General features: G+C 41.2%; 2 protein-coding genes across 15 annotated transcripts; both read left to right on the plus strand.

Annotated features, from left to right (window-relative positions):
* Window positions 1-425: 425 nt before the first annotated feature.
* LOC133914269 (uncharacterized) lies at window positions 426-2,871 on the plus strand. Its single transcript, XM_062357395.1, has 7 exons — window positions 426-646; window positions 757-818; window positions 945-1,028; window positions 1,402-1,456; window positions 2,112-2,247; window positions 2,413-2,463; window positions 2,554-2,871. The coding sequence occupies exons 1-7, from the start codon at window positions 559-561 to the stop codon at window positions 2,651-2,653; spliced, it is 576 nt and encodes a 191-aa protein (XP_062213379.1). The 5' UTR covers window positions 426-558; the 3' UTR covers window positions 2,654-2,871.
* A 202-nt stretch (window positions 2,872-3,073) lies between these two features.
* Window positions 3,074-13,353, plus strand: LOC133914219 (pentatricopeptide repeat-containing protein At1g10910, chloroplastic). Of its 14 annotated transcripts, none has more exons than XR_009909201.1 (12): window positions 3,074-3,468; window positions 3,683-3,767; window positions 3,868-4,131; window positions 4,239-4,541; window positions 5,587-5,691; window positions 5,844-5,943; window positions 6,395-6,714; window positions 9,901-10,077; window positions 10,174-10,302; window positions 12,470-12,701; window positions 12,771-12,869; window positions 12,954-13,353. XR_009909201.1 is itself a non-coding variant. In XM_062357372.1 (11 exons), exons 1-10 carry the CDS (start codon window positions 3,254-3,256, stop codon window positions 12,695-12,697), a joined length of 1,926 nt encoding a protein of 641 aa, XP_062213356.1. In that variant the 5' UTR covers window positions 3,074-3,253; the 3' UTR covers window positions 12,698-12,701; window positions 12,954-13,353. The 14 variants fall into 14 exon arrangements, 1 of the variants encoding a protein (XP_062213356.1); XR_009909215.1 differs by lacking the exon at window positions 12,771-12,869 and having other exon boundaries at window positions 12,954-13,052; window positions 13,112-13,353; XR_009909212.1 differs by lacking the exon at window positions 12,771-12,869 and having other exon boundaries at window positions 12,954-13,052; window positions 13,124-13,353.
* Window positions 13,354-19,638: the final 6,285 nt, after the last annotated feature.

Consider the following 19,638-nt stretch of genomic DNA (forward strand, 5'->3'; position numbering starts at 1 on the left):
AACATGAAGCTGCGACGGCGGTTATGTCGGTTGGACGTAAAATATTAGAATATAGGAAAGAGAAGATAAAGGATGAAAGAAGGAGATTCTGTTGGAGATGAAGGGAATGAGGGATGCTGCAATAGTGATAGGGGATGCTGTAATAGTATTTTAAAGGATAAAATTTTAAGGATTTTGTTGAAGATGGCCTTAAATAGATCTGGCTAACATTTCGGGTTGTGGCCAAAATTTGGGCAAGTTTTTAGAATCTCGCATAGGCGCTGTCGCTTGACTCAGGTTCATTATCTCTAAGTTGTGGCGAATTTGAGAGCTTCATATCAATTTCCAATTTTCTCTGTGATTGATTTAGCTGTGGAAAATTGACAGAGTTTCTAGTTAAATTTAACTGTTCGGAGGGAAATTGCTCCAAACATTAGCCCGTCTGCCGTTCCATTTCGCAACCAAAAAAAGGGAAGGGAACAACAAGCGCACGGTCCAAATCGTCATCGAAGGGTCGAGGCGTCGTCGGGTCCCCACGGAGCCCTCGATCAGAAGCGAGGAGGCCCCAGACCGGAGAGGATGGCGACGACTGCGACGAGGCGGTGGTGGAGGCGGCGCGACGGCGGAGACGCCGACGCCGACGACCTCGTCCCCATGGACACCCAAGGTATGTTGCGATTTCACGCGCGCATCCCCGCGCCCCCCCGGACCTTGGGGTTTTAGGCGCTGCTGACTCCACGAACTCGAATCATTTCTGCTGACGTGGTGCGTTCGCAGAGCAAGAGGAGCTGGTCCGGTCGCTGGAGCAGAAGCAGGCGCATCAGAGCCGCCGTTGGAGGGTGCGTTTCCGATTCCTGGTTCATCCGGTCTAGAGTTACGAAGAGGGGATCTTGCCATGGGCACAGGACGCTGTTTCGAATCTCGATTGGTGATTTCGTGCTCTCATCACCTCCTGTTTTGTGCAGCGCGTCTTCGCGGGGTTCCTCCTGGGTTACGCGGCCTTCCTGGTCTACTCCAGCTTTCACCACGCCTGGTCTCCGTGGGAGCTGGTTGGTTGCTTCCTATCTATCCTCTTGCGCCTTCTTTTCATGGTTATTTATCAATGATCATTTATGTCCATGTTTACCTTCCATTGGTTAGCATAATATTCAAAATATAGGCACCAAACCACGAAGTCTTTTCATGTCGGATTAGGATCATAAATGATCAAAATCACGTTACTTTGTTTTGTTATTACTAGTCACTAATTGATAGACGCTATAGTGATGTACACTTCTTACACATTCTTGCTTCCTGATAACTAAAATGCTTGCAATTATAGCTCCTGAACCATTGGAAATAATCAGTTACTGCTGTATTCTTGGCACTGTCATGAATCATTATTATAGAAAGTTCCTTACATTGTGCTTCTCCAATTAACAGCGGTACCATGCTTACTTCATGGAAGATTTGCCTGCACCAATGGTCATAATTGCAGGTTTGCTATCTCATCCAACCTTTTCTTTTTATCTTGGGAAGTCCTGAATAAACCATCCGTTGATACTTCTAACTGTATATTTGCGGATCACATTGTTGTTTAGTCAAAGTTGACTAGTTTGCTTGCTTACAATTTAATTGGCCATCGAAAACAATTGTGAACTTCTCCATGTTGCAAAAAGATACATTTTAGACTGCAAGTTCAATACCTTATACAATATTTTGACGCTCAGATAGTGATGTAATTCGTATAATTGTTTGTGCATGTGCCCTGTTGTTCACAATGCTATGGCCTATCCTAGTTCTCCATGGACTTCCCTGATCATTCCAACCAATAGACAGGGAGCTCTCTGCAAATGTTCCTAATTATGACTTTTTTTAATGGAAGGGTATGATAAAGAATGTTTTAGTATCCTACCAATACCCTTGGGACTTTATGAAGGAGGCTATGAGAAAGAATGATATTATTCTCCTACCATTACCATTGTCGTCATTAGTTTGTTGCATTGGGATTTCTATTTTTTAGGATCCCCAAATAAATAGAATACGGTGCTGATAGCCTGTCGCCTGATATGCACAAAGGAGCATATATCACCTAACTCAAAACAGTTCTCCATACACTTTGATTCGAATATAGATGATTGTGAAAATTGCAGATTGGATAGCTGCCCTAGCATGCCTATTTGCGGTTAAAGGATTACTACAGAATTCAGGCTCCTCAAAGAAGTGGATGTGGTATTCATGTTATATTGGTGTTTTGGTAGCCATCTTTTGGACATACTACATCTTGAGGTATATCATCTCACCCATCGTTTTGTCCTTCCTGCGTCAATCAAATGCTTTGCTAATATGTTAGCATTTCAAGCAATTCATATTCATGGCAATCCTTCTCTAACTGTTGCAGCTGCATTAATACTCAACAATATTGTCATTTCTGACTGTTGGCTGCTGTTGTAGATTGCCAAGAATTCGATGGGATGTAGCGTGGCTCCCGTTTGGCCCTTTAATGTATGATGTGCTTGAATCTCCCTTCATCTTCTTCGGTGACTACTGATGATTAATAACATTGTTGTCTTCTACATCTGTGTTACTGTGCAGAGCTGGTGCATTGAGCCTTTATGTGGACCATGTGCTTCTGGAGTCAATGCAAGATATCCACACATTGAGGAATTACATGTATAACTTCAAGGCCTTGTAATGTGGAATAGGTTCAGCCCGTTTCTCCTGTCACTTTCACACCCACCTTGCTTCCAAAGTTGTGGAGACACCTTGTTACATGGAGTACTAACATGAAATTTCGACCTGTGCGCCATTTTCCCTATATGTGTTTTGTTCGATTGACGGGGTAAGCAATGGAGGTGAACAAAATGCATGCTAAGTTCATAAACGGCATACACATCGAAGCTTTCATGCTCATTTTTGTCCTGGACACGCAATTTTTCTCAGATTCATTTCGGGCTAATGTCCTGCTACCAGCCCGGCCGAAATTCGCTATTTTGACCCGACTGGCCAGGCCCTTTCTCTCATAAATTCCTTATCTTCCACTGCAATTATAAAGGATGCGAGACTCTAATTTTTTCAATGACAAGGTGGGTCCGGACCCACGTATCAGTGACTAAATTGATGACATATAAAGGATGAGAAAATTTTGCAGTTAAAAATAAGAAGAAAAAAATCGACGAAAAATCCCGTCGAGTGTGAGGAGAGGAGCCAGCACTGGGCAAGCATGGCTACCTTCCTATCTCGTACCGGTCGAATGAGAGACGAGAACAGATAGCACGAACGCCGCGGCGCCGAGATGGGAGCCTCGTCCTTGCCAATGCTAGACGCCTCCCGCTTCCTCTCCCCACCGCTGCCGGCGCCGACGTGTCCCCGGCGGACCCTCCCCTGCGTCCGTGCGGCCTCCCAGACACTGGAAGCACCGGAGGCGTCCAAGCCCCCGAGGCCGTCCCCCAGGCGCAGCGCCGTCGCCGAGGTTAAGACCTCCTCCGACCCCGTCGCCGCCCTCACCAGGTACTCCGTTTTTTTTTTTTTTTTTTGCCGTAAGCCTTTGGTTCCTGAATAGTCTGCATCAGCTGTGGATTATGCTGCGAGTTGCTAACAAATGGGGGCTCAATTGCTTTACTTGTCTTCCAATGGTACAAACAAGATAACGGGACATTCAGTAGTTCAGCGCTGCTCGATTTGAATTGAAATTGAAGATTGCAAATTACGCCCTTTGTCACAGGTTTGAGGATGTGCTGCAGACACAGGACTGCAACATAATCTTGCGCCACTGTGGAGACAACAGGCGCTGGGATGAGCTCTCTAAGGTAGTGTTTGGTGACTTTGCTCTCTGGTCAATTTGATGCCATGGAGATAGCGATGAGAGTTTCCGATAGGCAATGAGTTGCTGAACTTTGTGTGTTTCAGGTTTTCGAGTGGATGCAGGAGCGTGAGATGACCAACGCCGCGTCGTACAGCGGTTACTTCAAGTACCTCGGATTGAGCCGTAACCCCGCGAGGGCACTGCAAGTGTACGGTGCCATCCAAGATCGCTCGACGAGGGTCCATGTCTCCGTCTGTAATTCGGTTCTTGGATGCTTGGTGAAGAATGGGAGGTTTGACAGCAGTTTCAAGCTCTATGATGAGATGATACGCGAAGGTCTATCACCTGATCCATTCACCTACAGTACCGTACGGGACTATGACCCTTTTTTGTTAATTGTTAACATTTGTGATAGGTATCTTATTATTGACTGAAGGGCATAGATTTTTTGAATCATTTCTCTTGTGTCCTCCAGCTGCTATCTGGGTGCATGAAGTTGAAGCAGGGCTACGCTAAGGCAATGGGATTGATCAATGATCTGAATTCCCAGGGTCTTCAGATGGATAGTGTAATATATGGCACTCTTCTTGCAGTATGTGCGTCTCATAACTACTGTGAGGAGGCTGAAGTATACTTCCAGAAAATGAAGGATGAAGGCCATAATCCTAATCTGTTCCATTACAGCTCCCTGTTGAATGCATATTCAGAAAATGCTAATTACAAAAAAGCTGAGTTGTTGATGAAAGATCTGAGGTCCTCTGGATTAAAACCAAACAAGGTCATTTTCTTGTTCTTGTTCGGTGGTCATTTATTAATTAGCTTGAATATGCCAAGTCCTCAATTTTGTTACCTTCCTTGCTAACGTGTTTTCCACTATATGATTATTTCTTTCTTTGTCTTTTTTCTTTCTTTCTTGCAAGTAGTATTCATTTCTTAATAGGCATGGCACATGTATGCCACAGGTTGGATGGTTTGTTGCACTGGATGTCAAGAAATGCTTGGTGACAAATACCACATGTATACTATTGTTTTAGTGTGTGGCTGGATTTTTCAGCTGGATCATTTCTGCTTCTACTTTCTAGTTAATATCTCCTGTTTAATTATCATATAACTTTCAGTATGTAGCATACTAGCGTATCAGTGGATTATTCTCGTCGATGTTCATGAAAGCAGACACTGCCGTGTTATAGTCAGCAGTAAGCACTTAACCAATGGCATATTTGGAAAGGAATCTGATGATGGTTCTAGTGTACCGAACTATCTTTTTAGCTATTGGGTCTCCACTTCCTTTTTTATCAAAACATTTAGCTACTATCGTAAATAAACTTATTTGTATCTTCATCCATAGATCCTTTACTCATGTTTATTGAACTGGAATACTTAATTCGGTCAAATTATGCTTCACAACTGTGTACTCATAATCCAATTCGTATTTTGGATGCAATTTCGATTAGTCTTTGTATCCAAATTGCGAGAATGTTCGTCTTCAGTACGCCAAAGGATATTCTTACATTAAGTAGGGAAAATGTCTCCTGCAAACCCCATCTAGTTGGTATCATGTTTTCTTCTGGCTACATGATCTATTGAATGGGACTTGGATGGCCTTGATTAAGGTGTCATGGAGAGCACTGGTGCTCCTGAATGTTTGTAATACAGCCTCTTCACATTTCAATTATTGTCTGCTTCTTTGTCTGAGTCCTATACCTGTACTCATGGTGTTTACCTTGTGCATTTTGGAACTCTTATGAACTCTCATTGGTTATTCAATGAAAAGTTGGTGTTAATAATGTTGTTCTATCTTCTAAATTACATTGCATTTTTAGGTTATATTGACCACTTTGTTAAAGGTATATTCTAAAGGTGGTCTCTTTGAGAAAGCTAAGGAGCTGCTAACTGAGCTGGAAGCCTCAGGCTTTGCACAGGATGAGGTAATACATGTGGTCTCACACACAGAAGTACTCCATGTGCACGCACATATGGTCCCTTAAATTGACCGGCTTTACATTTAGAGATAACAAGTTAACAACACTTATGCTTTAATGTGTGCTATCATAATCCCTTAACCTTATACTGTGTCCAGATGCCATACAGCATATTGATTGATGGCCTTGTCAAAGGTGGAAAGATACAGGAAGCGACAATGCTATTTAATGAAATGAAAGAAAAAGGTGTCAAATCTGGTACGGTATCTAGCCAGATAACAAATTAAATTATCTCTTTTTCTAGTTTCTCGTTATAAGTGTACGGATACGATTCTTCATTAATATACTTGTTGGGCTATAAGAACTTGATCTCAGTTTCTGGTTCCTACCAATAGATTATTCAATGGCTCACTATATGTTGACTAGCTGCAAATTAGCACATTGAATTTAATTTTAAGTTCCCTCTAAGAAAAAATATATTGCATGGTTATGTTAATTTCATGCTCTGAATTAGTGTCGTCTAGCTTTGTAGCTTCGTGTTGTGTTGAGGAGTCTTATATAGCATAGTTTGTGGCAATATAATAATTTTCTAGAGCTTTGCCCATGCACTCACATGCAAATGTCGTATTGGAATGTCTTACTGATACTATTATCAACTATTTGTGTCTAGTTGACATTTTCTGAGGTGCTTATCTTCTGGTTTCTGCAGATGGTTATGCATTTAGTATCATGATTTCAGCATTACACAGAGGTGGTCATCGCCAAGAATCAAAACAACTTGCAAAAGAATTTGAGGCCGAGAATGCAACATATGATCTGGTTATGCTTAATACATCACTGCGTGCTTACTGCAGCACAAATGATATGGAGAGTGTAACGAGTATGCTAAAGAAAATGGATGAATTGAACATATCACCTGATAATATTACGTTTAATACCTTGATTAGGTACTTCGGCAACGCAAAGGTCTATCACCTAGCGTACAAAACGATTGAAGATATGCATACAAAGGGTCATCAATTAAACGAGGTATTTTGGTTCTTGTACCTTTGATCTATTTAGTATATCATTACTAAGTTCTATCCTGGATCAAACCACAACTATCACATCCTTGGTATTCTGTTGATTCTTGGTTGGAATCAGAAGTCCCTTAACTTTTGCTTTCTCTTATTTCCATTTGCTCGTTTGGTATACTACATGGGTCACGGTGTTATAGTTAGCTCTTTTATTTGGGCACATCAATTTGGAATACACAATGTTATAGTTAGCTCATTTATTTGGGCAGATCAAGTGGGAATACACAATGATAGGATTATATAGTTTCCGTAATTAACTTGAGTAACTAGTACAATGCCTGTGCGTTGCAACGGATCCTAAATATGACACCCCTACATTGCAATGGTTCTTAAATCTACACCCCTACATTGCAATGGTTCTTAAATCTTGCACACAATATTGTTTTACTTCCCACATGAAGAAAATCTTAATTATGGATGTTTAGCAACAACAAAAAACTAAGCAAGACTTCTTTAAATGCTATACTGCACATTACTCCATTAGTTAGAATACTTGCATCCAAGAACCTTAGGATCAAATAATTACTTCTAGCTTGCATCCATTGCACTGCTTACTTCCTGGAGCCTCCTTTCTTTGTTCCAAATCATTTTCTTATATATATATATTCCATTACAAGCTGAACACAAACAACAAAATTCTTTTTTGGGTTCCAAATCCTTCTTTCTATTTAAGGCATCAAGAACCATAGCAAGAACATTTCAAATTGCCAAGAAAAAAGGGCATTCAGCATTTATCAAAGTTTGTAGCTAATAATTAAATCTTCAGATCAAATTGTGATGTCGAGTTCGATTGATGCAAGTTTTCTAGAATGATGGCCACGGCAAGAATGGAGTTTGCGGCTATATTTGATCCGCAGGACCAACAGCTGGTGCGCCTCAACTGTGGCTTCCGCATCTCTTGCATCATCGCCATCACTGTTGACCCCATGTTCTTCTACATGCAAGCGTCCCATGAGTCTATATCAACAGGGGGCTCGCCATCACCGCCACTGACATGTGCACCGTGGTACCTCTTCTTCATGGGCCGCATCGCACTGCAGTTCCACAAGGCCTACATCATGCCCTTTTTCTAGGGGATCTGCAGCCAAAACATTAATCAGAATGATACAAAACTATTAGTGAACTCTTGTAAAGATCAACTAATTAAATTAAATTAAATATACTCGAACTTCAAATTATTTTTGGGGGCATTCCTTTGATAAAACTCAATCGTACATCAAATAGTTCACTTGCCAATGATTTTCCATCCTGATCCCTATACTCACATTCCATTCAAATATCTAACAAATCAACTGAACAAAGAAAGACAATTTGTTATCATTTTGTCAAATATCAATAGTGTGATAACAGAAAACCATTAAACATTGAGTAGTGGTGTCCATCTAGATAAAAAAAGGAACATCATAAGCCCTTAAAAACTACTGAAGCTACTTGCTCTTATGTGATTCTCCGGCACTGCTTTGGACAACATCAAGCATCAGATTTCGACATCTCTGAAGTCCATGAGATTCTAAAACAGTGTAACAACTCTCAATTTCACTTTCCTTTTTACTGAAGAACTACTGAATAGATAGCAGAGAGTAGGGACTAAGATCTTAGGCAATTCATCGAACAGCTAGTGAGCAGCAGCAGCAGTTGGGTGTGTTGGTAGTTTGAGTTAGAGGGAGGGAGGGAAAGAAAGAAGGATAGGAACGTACAGCTTTGTGATGTTGTAAACAGTGTAGGCGTTGATGGAGCAGTCACATTTGATGGCCGGGTTGATGTTAGAGTTGCTGTCAACGTAGGTGGTGTTAACGCGATGCCGCTGCAGGACTCCCCGCTGATGCTGATGCTACACGGCAGTGACACTTGCAGGCCCCGTCTCCCTGAGATCGTGTTCAGCACAGCAACTGCATATACACGCTCGGGGTAGAGGTCGGGTCCTTTGGATGCTCGCTAAGCTGGATGACATGAGCTCTGCATTTGATGGTGGCACGGCGGGGTATAGCTTGGGTGTCTTCCTAGGCATTTCATCGAACATATTTATTGTGCTACACTCCCAACTTCCTTGCACCAAGATTTTGCAGGAAAATCTCTTGAAAAAGATACATTACAAAGGGCAAAGAGATTGAATGAGAGGGGGAATGGATCAAACATACCAAAAGATTCATCAGTCCCAGGGGCCTCCTCACGCACAAGGCCGGGAGCAGCATCGTCGTCTTTGATCAGCGTTCTCTGCAGCTCCTCAGCTTCCTCCCTATGCTATGCGTGTTCCTCGCCTCCACCACCGATGTCCACTAAGCGCCCCTAGCCGTGCCCTCCCTTGCCGCGGGCCGTCGGAGAAGACCATCTCCTCGCACTGCAGCGCCATCACGTGCTGCCCCTTAAGCTGCACCTTGGCCACAGAAGAGGTGAGGCGGCCCATCAGACCCATGTTGGACCCTCTCCGGGTGGGGTAGGGCGGCGGGGACGGATCTGATACGAGACCAGGGTAGTTGAAGAAGCGGGGGACGCACATGATTCGTGGGTGGGCAGTTGGTGTTCAGTTTTCTCTAGGTTTTTTGGCCCTTTTTTTCTGTTTTTTATTAGATAAGGTGGGAGAGGGGAGGTGGGATGAAACTGACGAAACTGCTGCTTTATATTAGTAGAGATTTGAGTGGTTAGTCTTATTATCAATTATCGTCATAGTATAGTTTTAGCTTAGGCGAATAGTTCTATGTTATAGTATGTGTGACCTCTGAAACACCGGTACTTGAAGGAGGCTCCGTATCCGTATCGGATACCGTATCCGATACTGATACTCACGGGATATGTATCCGGCAAGTATCCGAAAAAAAAAATTTATGTAAATCCCGGGTACATAATTGGATATTTCTCCGATACTTCGGGGATACGGCCCGGCCCATTTGCGCCCACATGACCTAACAAGTCGCCTGTAGGCATGACCTAAAATGTGTGACTATTTTCCATTGCTGACACAACCATTAAAAAAAAATGAGTACTATGTCCTGTTGTTTTTGAGTTATGACACACTTGCAGAAGGGAGTCAGCAATAATTGCACATCTTCCTGCAAGGCTGCAACTGCAACATGCTTTAAATCAGTTTTTGTTTGTAGACACTCTATATGTACTTGACAAAAATTCTATATATCTTTTCCAGGAGCTTTGTTCTCATGTAATGGTACAGCTAGGGAAAGCAGGTTTTCCTTCTGAAGCATTCTCTGTATATAACATGTTGAGATACAGTAAGAGAACAGTGCATAAATCTCTTCATGAGAAGGCTTTAGGTATCTTAGTTCCAGCAGGACTTCTCAAGGATGCATATATAGTTGTTAAGGTAATAAGATATTATGCTTTTGGGCTTTTGGCATTTGCTACTGCAATCTCTTTTGTTCATTTTTTGTGTCTATACTAAGCAGATCGAATTAAACAGGACAATGCTGAGCTGATATCTCCTCCCTCTTTGGAGAAGTTTGCTAGGTCTTTCATGGCATCAGGCAACATAAATCTAATTAATGATGTCATGAAAGCCCTAAACCGCTCCAGGTGGCGTATCAGCCAGGTGATGGTTCTATGCCTGTAGTGTTCTTTGATTCCTGTTTGGAAATATGCAGATTTTAAAATGGTGTAATTATACTAGATGGTTTGTTCAGAGCTATACCCAAAAACTACACATTTTAAGTTAGCTAAAAGTTCATGCTGAAAACTTTTGGAATGTACATGACATCAGATACTCTGAAATCTGCAATCACATCTCAGTTGCGCAATTCCCATGGCACTTTATCTTCCAATGCCCATGAATATAATGATTAGACCTGTCACACTTTCCACTCATGATTTCTCAGTGCCTGCACAAACATATTTGGATTCCGGCATTTCTTTATCACTCATGTTTGAACTCGGAATTCTTGTTTGAACTCGGAATTCTTGCTTACAATCTGTGTTATTATAATGTTTATCAGATTTAGGAAACTTCTTTTTGGAGGAAAAAAATGCTAGGTTAGTGAAAACCGGACCATTTGCATTGAATTTCAGGTTTTTTAACAAACATGTGTTTTGGTGCCTAATAAGTAATAATACACCTAATCTACCAACAACAATGATGAAATGGTTTCATTTAGGCCCTGGAATGGTTTTAGCAAGTTTCTGCAACCTGATTTTAACAGGTCTTTCCTGTGGAAAGGGTGCAATATCCCCTGGTTTCTACGGCAAAACTAAAATAATTACAAGAGATCCTATAGACTCAATTTAATAGGGCTAGCGACCACCATTGTTGCTCTGGCACTAAGACGTTCAAACAGCTGCTGGGGATCATAGAAATAAGGGTTTAGGATATCGGAACCAGGATCAAAACCATTAGCAGGCCTGCCAGGCCAGTTTCAAGAAACTCGGTGATTTTAGGAAACAACTGGTGTTCTCACGGTTTGGCCGAAACCAATGATAACTAGCCGTTTGTTTACCACCAGCTTTCTAAACCATGCATGAAACATTGTCACCAAGGATCTTTTGCTATAAATAAGCATTTTCTTCATCACAATGTTCTCTTTTCTGGGTTTCTTTTGGTAACTAGCATTAGATCGGCTGATTGGCAACCCAGCCGACATGGCCCTTTTTTTTCCAGGCTGAGTTTGTCCCTCGGACCCAGCTCAGGACTAGTTTTATGGGTGTTTACCTAGCCAACACTTGGATCCGGCTCTACCCAAAGCCCGTATGAGTTTTCAGACCAGGCTCGGGCTTTAATTCTAGTAGACCAAGAAGGCTTGCCAAATTGCTAGCAACACTACAGGCAGTCAGTCGCAGCTGCCATATATGAGTGACCTTCCCTAATTCCCCATCCCAAATTCAAAAACAGTTCTGTATTTGGTCTTCTGGATGTAGAAATCCTCCACCCTGCTCTCTTGGCCGCTGTCTGCTCCTACGCTATCACCAGGGGCCAGAGAGGACGTCACCGCATGTCTCAAAGGCCCCCTGCAACGTGGCAGCCCAGACTTCTCATGCACTCTTGCATGACCGGCCTCTTCACACTCAGTTCTTTCCCTGTCGCCACAAGGTTGCTGGCCTCGTTGGTGTCCCCAGCGTTGCTGCTTCCTGCCTAAAGTCATCTGGTTTCTAATTTCCCTTGCAGAAAATGTGTCCGCTTGGGGCATCTTTGTGTCTTTGTTGTGTTCTACTCATTTTGTTTCTTTTCTTCAAGAGCAGAAACAATCTTATTTTGGGGGAAGAGAGATTGACCGTGCTTCTTCTTCTTTTTCTTTTTTGGTGATGCATTCCTGACAAATGGCAATGCACTGATTTATTTTTGAAGGAATTTGTGACGACAATTAATTTACCACTGCCTGTGCAGTCTGACATGAACTGGTCTGTAGAACATAGAATGTATCTATTTTCTGTAGGACATGGTTGATTGTTTCGTTAGCTCATGTCGTGTGTTCATGACTCCAGAAACCTAATTTTTAAGATGATTTTGTGCTAATCTGTTCTCCCAGAATCGCTGGTTTTGTCCACTGCAAAAATTTATTGTTCGGGCTTTGGGCTTCATTTTCTTGCTGGTCCAGGATTTGGGCCTGAATACTGCAAAGTTCTCAGCCTTAGGGCTGGGCTCGGGCCTGGCATTTCAAGACCAGGATTTAGTGGGCCTGGCCGGGCCCTGCATATGAACAGCTATAGCTATCATGCTAACTTACTCTTCCTTCCATGTACAATGCTGAACACAACCATTGCATTTGCAGGATATCTTTGGCAGAGCAATTCAGAGATACATCCGAAAGCCTGATAAGAAGCAGCTACTGTTATGCCTCTTGGACTGGATGACTGGACAAGGCTATTCCGTAGACTCATCATCAAGAAACTTGCTTCTGAAGAATGCACAAATTTTTGGCCAAAAACAACTTATAGCAGAAGTCCTTTCTAAGCAGCAGGCAGTGTCAAGGACCATTGGCCAAAGACACAAAAAATGATGTGGTATGATTTAGTATATCTAAATTGTTCATAATGATCCAAGAACGTCCTGTGATTAGCCACAGTGCTCAGATGGTTCGGTCAGATGACAAGGTATCAGTTATCACCCTCATGTGTGGATATGCCCAGTTTGCAACCAACTTCCATTAGAATTTCAGATAATGGTTTATGGTATATGTCTCAATGTCTGCACATAGTGAATCACACAAGTTATTTCTTATGTCTGAAACTTGCGTCTATGTCTATTGTGGCCAGGAACTTTTCAACGACACATGCATCTTCCACTGAGAAGTAGAGCTACAGCTGGGTGTGAAGATGGTATAGGCAATGCTTGATTGTCCGAGAGGCATGTCAGTAAGTTTCCGTTACATTTCTTTACAGCTGCAGCAGAGAGAATGTTGATTTGATTTCAGTTAATTTTGCAGTTGGCATTAAACCTTGTTGAAGCCACTGTACATAGATCTGGAAAGCAGAACACATATGTATTTATTTTTACATTTGTACATAGTTTTGTAATTCTTGAACATTGGAAGAACAGTTTCGTGGGCAATGAATGTAATGGGGTTACCAAACATGCCAATGGAGTTCAAAGGATTTTCTGTTATACAACTACTATTACGTTAACTCACATTAAACATTGTTACTCTTTGGTGTCTTTTGATTGGGTTGGGGGGATCAGAATGCCCTCATGATTCATGAAACCAAATAAGCATGTTTTGATCCAACTCCGAAATACGCTTTATTCTGAACATGGCCTGTCGTATGTTTGCTGCACTGGCCCATTGAATCCCTATGAAAAGGTTCGCAACAGCACACACAAAATCCAAAAAAGATTAGAATCAAATGGTAATAAATTGTCATCCAAAGAAAGAACATGTATAGCACTATTTTTTTCTTGAACCCGCATGTCATTTCATTATAAGAAGAAACAAAAGCCGAAGAGCAATACACACTGAAACAAACAAAACACAGGAAGACACCCTAGGAACAAAAACAAAAAGAAGGAAAAAAAAAAGACACAAAGAACTAGGCTCAAAAGAGAGCCAAGAAAACAGCTAAAGAAGAAACTAAGCTCCAGCTAGAAGAACTTGGAGATGTTTAGCACCCGCAACACACCAAAGAGACCCTTGAACAGCCACAACTTGCTTCACCATATGAGGCACCGGAGAGACTCCATTGAATAGACAATCATTATGAAGCTTCCAAATCTCCCAGGGCACAAGAATGATGAGAGAATTAAGACCCTTTATGTGCTATAAATCGATCTTCTTCAATGCAGAACACCACCAGCTTGAAAACCTCATAGCCCGGTTGAGGAGCAACAGCTTACAGACCGAACTGACTGAGAATGATGAACCAAACCTGTCTAGAAAAAAACATGAGAAGGAGATGCGGAATCGTCTCATCAACTGGATCACAAAGAGGACAAGTAGAGTGATGAGGAAGTCCCCGTTTGGCCAATCTATCCATGGTCCAACATCGATTGAGGATTGCAAGCCAAAGAAAGAATTTGCAGCGCAACAGCACCTAAGATTTCCAAATGCGCTTACAGGGAGCAAACCTATTAGAGCCAATGAAGAAGGCATTATATGACGACTTACTAGAATAAACTTCCGAGCTTGAAAATCGCCAAACATGTTGATCACACTCCCCTTGCTACAGATTAAAACCATCAAGCAAATCCCAGACTTATAGATAATCCACAATAGAAGAAACCGAAAGAGTCCCTTTGATATTTGAGACCCAAGTGAGATCAACCAAAGCATTAGCCACCGTCCTTTGCTTAACAACTCTGTGCGGTACTAAAGCAAGAAGGTGCGGAGCAATCTCACCTAGAGACCGACCATGAAGGCAAGGATCTAACCAAAGAAAGTGTTAGAGCCATCTCCTACTAAAGTCACCATGGCAACCGAAAAAAAGGCCCTAAAGTTTGGGTGAACCTGAACCTACAAACCTGTCCAAGGTCTAGACGGTTCATTTTTCTGAAGCCATAGCGACCTCATTCGAAGAGCTCATCCGAGCGTCAAAAGATCCTGAATGCCAAGACCACCATATTGAAGAGGCTAGCATACTCTTTTCCAAGAAACTAAACAATTTCCACCCTTAGCTTGCTCATGCCCCTTCCAAAGAAAACTATGCCTCACTTCATTAATTGCCTTGAGAACCCATTTAGGTAGCTCCAAAGCAATCATTTGGTAAATTGGAGTTGCTGACAACAACATGCGAACTATTGTCAGGCGCCCAACAAGATTCATCAAAGATGCTTTCCAACTTGGAAGATGATCAACCACTTTATCAACAAGAGGGTGAAGCTCAGCCTTTGTCAACTTTCTGATCGACAAGGGAAGGCCCAAATATGGACAAGGAAAATCCTTAACTTCACAAGGAAAGATGTCCTGAAAAATAGCCAAATCTAATTCCTTGTAATGAATAGGAGAAACTAAACATTTGAGAAGGTTAGTCTTAAGGCCCGAGGAGTCAAAAAAATATATGAAGAATTCCCTTTCTTAATTCCAAGTCCTCCATGAACAATTTAATGAATAACACCACATCATCCGCATATAAAGAAACCCGGTGTTGGATCCCTTGTGCAAATAAAGGATGTAAAAGACCATCAAGAGAAGCACGAGAGACAAGAGAATGAAGGATATCCATAACCAAAAGGAGGGGCATAGGAGAGAGAGGATCTCCCTGCCTAAGACCACGATGGTGCCTAATAACCTCTCCTAGTTCCCCATTCAGCAACACACGAGTAGATGAACTAGAGAGTAAACTGCATAGTAGATTGCACCAATTTTGACCAAAACCCAAGCTACTAAGGACTTCCAAAAGAAAAGGCCAAGAAACCGAGTCAAATACCTTTTAAATATCCAATTTTAGGAGGAGGTGAGGCATCTTACTCCTATACAGACACCTCGCAGCTTGCTGAACTAATAGAAAGTTATCATGAATACACATTCCTTTAATAAAGCACTTTGATTAGATGACACCATAGAAGTGAGAAAAGGTGCTAATCGACTGGCCAAAATCTTAGTCACCAATTTTCCAAAACTATGAATCAGACTAATTGGGCGATAATCTTTCACTTGAATAGCATCCACTTTTTTTGGCAAAAGGGTGAGAAAAGCCAAATTGAGAAACCTCATATTGGCACATCCATATTGCTGCACAACCAACATCGCAAGCATCAAATCTTCCTGAATGGTAGCCCAACAAGATCTATAAAAACGTCTGGTAAAACTGTCTGGACCCGAAGCTTTATCTTGCGAAAGGTTTTTGACAATATTCCAAACCTCCTCCAAAGAAAAAGGCTCATCAAGGGAACCCAAAGGATGCAACTGCTGGTAAAGCACACCCAAGTTGAGAGAAACCTGCCTTTGCTCCAGAGATCCCAACAAATTGGAATAGAAATCATACACATCGGATCGTTTATCATCTTGAGAGGTGATAGTAAGATCACCAACCTGAAATTTGGCAATGAAATTCTTCCTTTATTGGTACCTAGCTTGCTGATGGAAAAAAGAACTATTAGCATCGCCCTCTTTGAGAAACAGAACCCGAGAATGCTGCCTAGCAATCGTTCTATCAAGAGAAGACAAAATCAAGACAATGCTTCTTCAAATTGGCCCTCAACCAGTCCTCCCCAACAGTGAGAGCACGACGAACCCGAGCTATTTCAATCTAGTAAAGAATTTCTTTTGCCATGACAAGCTGAGATTTGATATGGCTGACCTTCCTCTAACTCTAACTCTGAAGACCCTTGCTTAGCCTCTTAAATTAAAATGGAACCACTCAAGAGGACAAAAAGTAGCCGCCAATGTTTCCCAATTAGAAGAAACCACCTCCTGAAAACCATCCAGAGAAGACCAAAAACACTCAAAATGAAAGCGACGCTTACCCCAAATGTTTGTCTTGAGGCTGAGCAATAAAGGACAATGATAAGAGATTGATGAAGTAGCACTTTGGAGGAGAGAATCCAGAAATATAGGCTCCCAATCAGCCGAACAAAATACACAGTCAAGCCTCAGTCAGGTAGGAGAAGACCGTTCATTTGACCATGTAAATTTGCGGCCCAACAAATAGGAGTTGTTATTGTGAGGATCAAAGATAATTTGGAAGTTGTTGTTGGATCCCAGGGCGTACTGGCAAACAACAGTAGTGATGATCAACCGATTTAGATGAACCTAGCTTCCAGTAACGATGAGCAAATGATCCTGAAGGCCTTCAATGAGACCTAGGTAATGAGCGACAACATTGTTGACCCTGACATGCCCCCTTCCCATAAACATCTTTCTAGAAAACTATGTGAATATAAACAATTCCAAACAAGCATATGATTTAACTATAAAAAATTGACTATATTCATTTCGCAATTAACAATACCTCAAAAGTTACGGGAAGCTTCCTTTGGTTAACAAAATGACAAAATAGTAGATTTGTAAAAAAGAACATAAACATAAAACAAAGAACTATATAAATATAATTTAGGACGAGAAGAATAAATATCTAAATAAGAAAGAACAAAGAACTAGATGACGAAGAGAAAACCTCATTTATTCCAATACCTCTTGTGATCTCTGCTCTCACCTGTGTCGAGTTAATTCTCACTTGAGGCGGAGAGCAAATGGCAAAGCCAAAATTATTAAACAGAGGTTGTAGTTGTGAACCAGTAGTAATAGAGTGATGTCTCAGCTCTCGCGCCCTTCACTATCGGTTGCTATCAACAATCGACAGTGATAGTATAACTGCCCCTTACATAACTTTTGTGTGTCCCTTCGTATTTCATGCCACTTCATCTTCCTCGAACAATTATTAAAATTGTTCATCCTTCACAGCCTCCTCATTCCATCTATGAATTGTCGCTCCTCCTCTACCACCGCCACCTGTCTCTCCTCCTCCACCATCGCCTCAGCCGTCCTCTCCTCCATTGCCGCCACCATCATCATTAGAGGAGGAGGCAATGGTGGCCTCCTATAACATCGCAATCTCTGACCTTTCCTTCTCCTTATGCGATGATGACTGGGACGATTTCCAAGAGGGCACTCTTTCATCGTGTGTGTTGGTGAGCTCAGAGGAGGAGGATGTGGCCAACGTAGAGGACTCCTCCACCGAGGATGACAAGAAGAAGGAGGACTGGATCAATCTTTCGGGCTTGACCGACGAGGAGGAGGAGACAAACGCGGAGGAGGAGGAGAAGGAAGATGAAGAAGGAACCGCCACTATAGGAGGAGGTCTTCATGACCCCATCATCATCTATAGCGACGATGATGACAACGACAGCATCATTGACTAGTATGAGCTAAAAAAGGAGACAGACGAATCGTTGTTGTCGTCGGGCGATGACAATGATAGTGCAGTCAGAACATTTGTCATCAATCACGATTGAGCGTGTTGTCTAAGAGGAATAGGCTAGCTTAGTGTCAATCTTTTGCAATCCGTATCAGTTTTTTTTTTTTTTGCATAATCTAGAGATTTTTTTTAATCGGAACCTTATATATTTTGTAGTTAGTAACTTATTTTATAGTGCAATTAAAAACTTATTTTATAGTTACCTTTTTAGTTTAAATTTTGCACTTACAAGCTTAGTGTTGCATTTTGTATTTATAAGCTTAGGCAACACTTTCTCTTTGGAAACATGTCCCATATCACTATTGGTTTTTTCATCAACCCATATTGATAAAGATTATCCTTCTACGAACCGGTAATAATATACTCCTTATCATTATCGGTTGATGTAAAAAATAGTTAATGATATATTTATTAATTTATTAGTCGTTGATAGTTATGAACCAGTAATAATATTTTATTACTATAAGTGTTAGCAAAACTGGTATTAATAGCCTTTCCTCTGTTAGGTTGTTATAGTAGTGATCATAAAACTCAACAAACAACCTCATGATATCAAGTGCTGCTCTCCTTTGCACTTGAGAATAGTGATGATTCATAATGCAGGTCAGATCAGAGACGGTCAACCTCGACTGGTCCATTCTTCTTAAATGATCTACTAATCACACAAGTCCTGCACCCCATAAACTATCCCAGAGATAGCCATCATTCGACGAGTTCAAAACCGCAACGGAAATCCTTGGTGGCCACGACAGCTGTCAGGTAGTAGGGCAGTGATCAGCGAAAATATCCAACTCCAGCCGGTGATTGGCCTGGCCGCCGCAGTCGTCCGTACGGTTGCAGCAGGCAACGGACCGGGCGGTAGGTTTCACAAACAAAACCGGTGCCAGTTGGTAACCAGAAATGTACGGTTACTGTGAAAAATAAATAAAATCGGGTGAGAATTTAGATAAATTTATTTAATTAAATTTGCAATTTAGGATAAATTTAGATCGAATCGACAGAACGGTAGCAAGTGAAATTGATCGATTTATCAATCAGTTTTCTGTATTTTCCGCAATGACCGTATTCACCAGTAGCCAGTCAAATTTTTCGATTACCAAGCGTATTTCTCGGTAACCGGTAAAGTTAAAAAAAATCAAAAAAATGACTTAATCTTGTAAAATTAATAACTAATTCATCTAAGTTTGAAATAAAGTGAAACCAATTTCGTTGTTTCCTTGTAACATGATCTACACGATAAAAGTATTTATAATTATAAAAAGTTGAATATTTTTTATAAGAAAATGAATTTGCTAAACCTAGTTAAATGCATAGTTAACTCTTTGCTAATCCAAAAATCATGAAACTAATTTTATTCGTATTCTTATATGATGCTATGTCTTTTAAAAATATATAAACTCATGAAATAGTTATTGTAACATGCAATATTGTGTAAATATGTTGTAACTAGATTAATTCATAACTAAGCCATCGTACCTTCAAAATTTATTAGTTTACTTATACTGTGCTTTATATAGGAAAAATAATGGTAGACATTAAAAAGATAAGTATAGTGTTGTTTCTTAATATGTTCACTTTCTGTTTGTGAACT

The sequence above is a fragment of the Phragmites australis genome, chromosome 1 (assembly GCF_958298935.1).
Source record: "Phragmites australis chromosome 1, lpPhrAust1.1, whole genome shotgun sequence".
NCBI lineage: Eukaryota > Viridiplantae > Streptophyta > Magnoliopsida > Poales > Poaceae > Phragmites > Phragmites australis.